The sequence below is a fragment of the Artemia franciscana genome, chromosome 4, assembly GCF_032884065.1.
Source record: "Artemia franciscana chromosome 4, ASM3288406v1, whole genome shotgun sequence".
NCBI lineage: Eukaryota > Metazoa > Arthropoda > Branchiopoda > Anostraca > Artemiidae > Artemia > Artemia franciscana.
The window spans coordinates 10,007,042-10,015,221 of NC_088866.1; the positions used below are offsets into that span (position 1 = coordinate 10,007,042).

General features: G+C 33.7%; 1 protein-coding gene across 1 annotated transcript; it reads left to right on the forward strand.

Annotated features, from left to right (window-relative positions):
• Positions 1-1,303: 1,303 nt before the first annotated feature.
• Positions 1,304-2,809, forward strand: LOC136025692 (general transcription factor IIE subunit 2-like). The gene is made up of 2 exons (XM_065701670.1): positions 1,304-1,702; positions 2,729-2,809. Exons 1-2 carry the CDS (start codon positions 1,304-1,306, stop codon positions 2,807-2,809), a joined length of 480 nt encoding a protein of 159 aa, XP_065557742.1.
• The last annotated feature ends 5,371 nt before the right edge of the window (positions 2,810-8,180 follow it).

Genomic DNA, 8,180 nt, shown 5'->3' on the forward strand with positions numbered 1-8,180 from the left:
GGCCAAAACACCTAAGGGTGCCAATTTTTTAAGAAGAAATACAGAGCAATTAAAAAAAAAAAAAAAAATACTACTATTTGTTGTGACCATTGTTTTCACTTATCTTTTAGTTTTAGATCTCATTGTCCATGATTTTCACGAAAATGAAATTCCCAGTTTTCTTTTTTTTGAGCCACATTGTTTTTATTAGGGGAACGGTGGGGAGGAGTTCTCTGGATTTTATTATAGATTAAGTTTTTTTTATCCAACTTACTTACATCGGTACCTTTTTGTTTCTTTTTAATCCTTTTAAGTATCTTTTTAATCTTTTTAATCCTTTAAAAATAGCCCATCATAGTGACCTTCGGGTCCTTTTTGTTTCTTTTTTGTCTTGGCCTATCTAACTCCTCTTTTCAGTATGAAATACCTTATTGTTTAAACCAAAGCAAGGTCCTAGCCAATCGCAGGCCAAACATCAAGCAAGTCCTCTTTCTCTGTTATAGAATTGAAGGGCAAATAATAGTTAATTTCTGCTATTTATACCTCTTGCATCGAGGGATTGTGGGATTAGGTCATCTCCTTTGCATATTCATAGGAACTTCTGATTATTTTAAGTAATATCTCAAAATTTGTCAAAACCTAGATTGGATGTCTAGGGGTTAAAGCGGGGCAGGTGACAAAAGGATAATATCGAATGAGATATCTCCGAAGCCTTTGAGACCCTTCACACAAAGTGGCTGGATGAAACAGAGATAGGTAATTTTAGCCATATGGCGTGTTTCTATGGCTCAAATGAATCCTCCAAAGTGGAAATTGTGATATGAATGTATGGTTTATGGCCGTTTATTCTTGCTTCTCATTTTTAGTTTCAGGAGTTTTGTTTTTCACTATGTTGCCCATCATAGTGACCTTCGGGTCTCAAGTTTAAGGCAAGGTTTGAGCCCGAAGATAATTTCTTAATAATAGCGGAAGTATATAAAAAACCTAAACTTGTGTATTAAACATTAAAAAAAACTATTTGAAAATGATCCCTATTAAGTAATCGGATTAACGACGCTTCTTGACGACAAAGGTCATTGTGTTAGCCCCAGTGTGCTACTGCAGCCAGATTTGGTTTCCCGGTCCCGTAGTACTAAGCTAAGGTCAAGCAAACTGCGCCACCAAAGGACAAAAATGACCACTATGTCACTTTTAAAGTTATGATTTATATCACGTGCTGTAATGACGTGATATTGTCGTACTTTAATGACGTGATATGTAATGACGTACTTTTAATGACGTGATATTTCCTTGATATGTTTCAAAACGAGATTTATAGCTCAAAATGGATCCAAGTCTTCTGATAGCAAGTAAAAGCTTTAAAAGGCGAAGTATGAAGGTTCCTAGTGTGAAAAACAAAAAAGAGAAGAAAGAAATGTCTCCATTAGGAGAGACAAAAATGCAAAAAATGTCCTATTTTGCTGTATCAAAGTTAAATACTTCAAAAGACCCACTTTTTGTGGAAACGTTACCTTACAAGTTCAGTGCCTTAGCAAAAATAGTCAAGTATATGCAAAAGAGATATCTGGAAGGAAATGACTACTCACTAAGTCTTAAACAAGTATTAGGTGAAACAGATCAGCTGGATATTAGTAGCAGTACAAAAACATGGTTGGCAAAAATAGCTCTCCCAGAAAATCCAAAATTAGAAATAACGAGTGAGAATAAGTACATATACAAGCCGGTATATAACATCAGAAGTAAAAAATAGTTTTTGAAACTCCTGAAACGTTATCATTCAAAAGGCCTTGGGGGAATCTCACTAAAAGATATCCAAGAATCACTACCAAATTCTGAAAAGATCTTAAATCACCTTCACGACAAAGTCATTTGTATCCCTGGTGCAGATAAGGACGTAGTGCTATTCTACAATGATGGTAATGATGCTAGCTTAGAAGTGGACGAGGATGTTATTAAAGAATGGCGACTAGTGTCTGTTGACATAGATGACAAAAAAATTGAAAAATATCTACAAAAACGAAACATGAAAATTATGGAAAATATAAAAAAGCGACAAATGCCTACTATTTTTAAGAGGAATAAAAAAACACGAAGAATAAGAGGGATGAAAAGGACTAGAGATAATAATCATCTTGATGAGAATTTCAATTAGTCACTTATAAGTTTTAACCAGCTCCAGCTCCAGACATGTTCAATATACCGACTCCAGTTCCGACTCCATTCAGGAAAAAAAATACCATAGCTCTGACTTCACAGCCCTGTTTTCAAGACTCTTTTAACTAGATTTTGCAATTAAGACAACCTTCGATTTTAACCCAAGACATTTTGAATACGCCTACTGTAACTTTGACCCAAAATTTACTATAGCTCCGAACTCACAGGACTGCTCGAAATGCTCAAAAATTTTTTCAATGAGACACGGCAGTAGCTCCTAAACTTGAATGCGGTTTGATAAATACAAATTTTCGTTTGTGAGAATCTAAGGCACCCTAAGGTGCAGTTGAGAATAGTGAACAGTATAAAAGTTAGCTAGCAATGGCAATAGTAACTAGCAATAGCAGCTCAACTTTGAAACAATCTTTGATACAGCCATGCGTAAGATAATCTATTTTTACTTCGCATTTATACCAGCAACCTTTGTAATCTAGTTGATGACCAATGGCCTAGTTTCCATTTTTGGCAGCAAAATATACGAGTGCTTTCTGAAACAGTCAAGTATCGGCTGACTTCATTTTTAACCCTTTATAAGGTTGTAGCTACCGCTACAACCATGGTGAAAAATCCACCGATACACATTCGATCTTTAAATGCTGCGAGTTGCAACGATTGAGTTGCAGCTGCAACTCAATCGTAAGACTTTAATGGCCAACTTTGAAAGTAGAATACAACAAATCTTCTGTCGGTCATTTTCAATAGCGAGTTGATTCCTTGAAATTATGCTTTACATTTGGTTTGACCAAATTTTGCATGAGAAACTTAGGGTAACAATCTAAGTTATTTATACCGGAGCCCTTTGAAACTAAAATGCGACAAGTGTCCAGAGTGCATTCTCAAATCCACGAAGTAAAATTATTTCTAGAAATAATCTTCTGTGTTTATGAAGAATACTTTTTAAATAAAGATATTCAGCCAGACATACCTGACTTTCAGACACAGAAATATGTAAATGAGTGCTATTTATAAAAAAAAAAAAAAAAAAAAAAAAAAAAACACCACTAGGCTTGTGTACGAGAAAAACTTGAGTTTTTTTCTCAAGATGGACATCAAATGTGTAACTTGAAAAATAAATAAAAGGCAAAAAAAGGTAAAATAAATTTTGCTTCAATTATAAAGCTCAAAGATATGCAAACAGCGTTCTTACAACTTATTCACATCTTATATTTTGTTTAAACTCTTTGTTTTTTATCTTACGTACGAAACCAAGAAAGGAAAAGATATAATAAATGAACAAAAAATCAAATAGGTGAAAAAAATGACGATTTTGTCAGTCAGTAGCAAAATATGAAAACAAAAATCAATCAAATATTTTGACAAGGACCTCCGCCAAGTCGTCCTCATTGCTCAAAAAACAAAAACAAACTAAATTTTGAAGTGAACTGGGCAAGAGAAGAGAAGACACTGAATCAAAAAAGAAGAAAAAAAAAACAGCCAGAGATCAATGAAAGAGAATTTACTAATTAGATTGAATAAGTGTCCTTTGCCTTGCAACAGATTTTGCCTGACTACAATTTCCGTTTTCATTGGATATGTGGACAGACTGTGCTAAATTAGACTGGGCCAAATTAATCTAATGAATCTCTTGGAAGAAATATTAAGAGACGCAAACGACTATGTGAAAGGTTAAGAAAAAATGCAAGAAATGGAGGAAGATGCAAATCAACTTGCTGATTCTTTGGGTTTGGGACAACAACCTCCAAACAAGAAGCTCATTTTTTACTGTGCCAAATGGTGTCGATTATAGACAGTTCAACCCTTGTGCATAAAATAAAACATGCGCTGTGCGTAAACTTAATACTGACCGTATTTTTCACCAAATAATATGGTTGTAGAATAACGTGGCAAAATATTGTCACTTAAAAAAAATACAGACAATCTTATGGAGCCCTTTATTTACCCAATGTTTCATTCACCTGGAACATCAGTACATTCAAGGGGTATGCTACTTCAACCATCTTATTTAAGTCGTCCACATATAACACGGTTAGAATTAGGAAGGTATCGTATCGCTTTTCGACCTGAAATGCAAAAAACCTTTCTGTACCTTTTGGTGAAAGGCAATCATTATCTGGAGCCGTGAAGCCAGTAATAATAATAACAATAATAATAGAAAAAAGACTTTTCCAATAGTACCTCGTTCATACCGATATTCGTGTTGAGCACGATCGTATTGACTCGATAAAATATAACCAGAAAACTATTACATGTGAAAACTACGTAGGTGTTACACGACTTCTTAAAGACTTGGCGACTCTTTGGCGAAAAAGTTATACTACCGTCATCATTCGTCAGATCAACACGCTACTTTGCTAAGAATTTTGAAGATGCCTTCGCTATTGTTCGTCGGCTTAGACCCCCAGATTTCTTTGTAAGTGTGACATACAATCCTGATTGGCCTGAATTTAAAGAAACAGCAAGTATTACATTGGATGATATATATATATATATCTATCTATATAAAAATAAGTTGTCTGTCTGTCTGGCTGTGGATCAGGTGACGTCATGTTTCTGTGTCGGCTGACGTCATGAAATTAGTTGTCGTCATGTTTGTTATGACGATGCTTAGTATATTGTAAAACACATTAATTTGGTTAATAATATACCATTTAAAACACCAAAATGAACATGCTGGAGTAGTCACTCGGTGAGAGAGGGTGTCAGAACGGAGAATGAAGGTCCTAGGTTCAAATCCTGGTTAGGCTAATAAAAAAGGTAAAAAACTAAAAACTAAAAAAAAACTGAAAAAATTAAAAAAAGGCAAAAACTACAAAAAAAACTAAAAACTAATAAAAAAATAAAAAAGCTAAAAAACTAAAAAAACTAAAAAACTAAAAAACTAAAAAAACTAAAAACTAAAAAAAAACTTAAAAAAAAGGAAAAAACTGAAAAATAGGAGAGAAAAAGAAAACTAATAAAATTAAGAATAAAAATAAAAAAGATAAAAACTAAAAAAAAAGTAAAAAGAAAAAACGAAAAAAAACTAAAAAAGCTAAAAAAAAGGTAAAAACCAATAAAAAACTAAAAAGAAAAAAGGAAAAAAACTAAAAAAAATTTTCATCTAAAAAACTAAAAAAGGTAAAAACTAAAAGAACTAAAAAAGAAAAAAAAACTAAAAAAAGGAAAAAAACTGAAAAATAAAGGAGAAAAAGAAAACTAAAAAAATATAAATAAAAATAAAAAAACTAAAAAGATAAAAACTTCAAAAAAAACTAAAAAGAAAAAAGAAAAAAACTAAAAAACCTAAAAAAGAGGTCAAAACGAAAAAAAAAATAAAAGGAAAAAAAGGGAAAAAATTAAAAATTTATTTCATCATATACCAATTCAAAAACGAATGTATACCGGGATGACGACCGGGACACAGGGAATATAAATGACGACCGGGACGCAGGGACACAACTACAACGGTGACGTCGGGGGCACAGGGGGGACATAAATGACGACGGGGACACAGGCAATGTTCGATTAGCAATCACCATCAACAAAGCTCAAGGGGCAACAAAGCTCAAAGCTCAAACAAAGACGAACGGGACGCTCAAAGAGAAATTACAGACTGGAAAACTGGGACACAAATGACGACCGGGATACTGGGAATATAAATGACGACCGGGACACAGGGAATGTTCAATTAGCAATCACCATCAACAAAGCTCAAGGGCAATCATTAGAATCATGAGGTATAGATCTGAATATGGATTGTTTTTCCCATGGACAATTATATGTTGCATGTTCAAGAGTCGGTAAACCTGACAAATGACGACCGGGACACCGGGACACAAGGAATATAAATGACGCCCGGGACACTCAAAGAGAAATCACAGACTGAGACACCGGGACACAAATGACGACCGGGACACAGGGAATATAAATGACGACCGGGACACAGGGACATAACTACAAAGGGGACGCCGGGGTGCACAGGGGGATATATAAATGACGATGGCGACTCAGGGAATGGTCGATTAGCAATCACCAGCAACAAAGCTCAAGGGCAATCATTAGAATCATGAGGTATAGATCTGAATACGGATTGTTTTCCCATGGACCATTATATGTTGCATGTTCAAGAGTCGGTAAACCTGACAATCTATTTATATGCACAGTCAATGGGACAGCAAAGAATGTTGTATATTCGCAAGTTTTACGTAGTCAAAAACACACACATATATATATATATATATATATATATATATATATATATATATATATATATATATATATATATATATATATATATATATATATATATATATATATATATATATATATATATATATATACTAGCTGTTGGGGTGGCGCTTCGCGCCACCCCAACACCTAGTTGGAGGGGGCGCTTCGCGCCCCCCCCCAAGCCCCCCCGTGCGCGTAAGTCGTTACGCGCCATATTAGTTACGCGCCATTGTAGTTGTGTCCCTATGTCCCACCTGTGAATATAGATAGATATATTATATATATGTTTTTAACTACGTAAAACTTGCGAATATACAACCTTCTTTGCTGTCCCATTGTCTGTGCATATAAATAGATTGTCAGGTTTACCGACTCTTGAACATGCAACATATAATGGTCCATGGGAAAACAATCCGTATTCAGATCTATACTTCATGATTCTAATGATTGCCCTTGAGCTTTGTTGATGGTGATTGCTAATCGACCATTCCCTGTCCCGGTGTCCCGGTCGTCATTTATATCCCCCTGTGCCCCCCGGCGTCCCCGTTGTAGTTGTGTCCCTGTGTCCCGGTCGTCATTTATATTTTTTACTTATGTCCTGGTCATTATGGCTTATGTATGGTCATTTATATTCCCTGTGTCCCGGTCGTCATTTGTATCCCGGTGTCCCAGTCTGTATATACATTCGTTTTTTAGTTTTGTTTTTCTCCTTTATTTTTTTCCTTTTTTATTTTTTTTCTTTTTTAGTTTATTTAGATTTTTAGATTTTTTAGTTTTTTTATTAGTTTTTAGTTTTTTTTTTCTTTTTAGTTTTTTTGTAGTTTTTACCTTCTTTTTAGTTTTTTTAGTTGTTTTTTTTACTTATGTCCTGGTCGTCATTTATACTCCCTGTGTCCCGGTGCTTTGTTGATTGCTAATCGAACATTCCTTTTGTCCCGGTCGCTTTCTCTTTGAGTGTCGTCATTTATTTTTTTATTTTTTAGTTCTTACCTTTTTTAGTTTTTTTTAGTTTTTTAGATGAAATTTTTTTTTAGTTTTTTTCCTTTTTAGTTTTTTATTGGTTTTTACCTTTTTTTTTTAGCTTTTTTAGTTTTTTTTCGTTTTTTCTTTTTACTTTTTTTTTTAGTTTTTATCTTTTTTATTTTTTTTTATTTTCATTCTTAATTTTATTAGTTTTCTTTTTCTCTTCTATTTTTCAGTTTTTTCCTTTTTTTAGTTTTTTTTTTAGTTTTTAGTTTTTTTACTTTTTTACCTTTTTTTAGTTTTTTTAGTTTTTTTAGTTTTTTAGCCTTTTTATTTTTTTTTATTAGTTTTTAGTTTTTTTTTTAGTTTTTGCCTTTTTTTAGTTTTTTCAGTTTCCAGAACATGACGTCACCTGATCCACGATCCACAGATCCACAGACAACTTATTTTTATATATATAGATATATATATATATATATATATATATATATATATATATATATATATATATATATATATATATATATATATATATATATATATATCTATATTCACAGGTGGGACATAGGGACACAACTACAATGGCGCGTAACTAATATGGCGCGTAACGACTTACGCGCGCGGGGGAGCTTGGGGGGACATAGGGACACAACTACAATGGCGCGTAACTAATATGGCGCGTAACTAATATGGCGCGTAACGACTTACGCGCGCGGGGGGGCGCGGAGGGGGGCGCGGAGCGCCCCCACCAACTAGGTGTTGGGGTGGCGCGAAGCGCCACCCCAACAGCTAGTATTTATATATATATATATATATATATATATATATATATATATATATATATATATATATAT

Coding starts and splice junctions, on each gene's coding strand:
- LOC136025692 (XM_065701670.1), top strand. CDS start 1,304: ATGGATCCAAGTCTTCTGATAGCAAGTAAAAGCTTTAAAAGGCGAAGT. Junction 1,703..2,728: donor ATAAGTACATATACAAGCCG/GTATATAACATC, acceptor ACCCTTTATAAG/GTTGTAGCTACCGCTACAAC.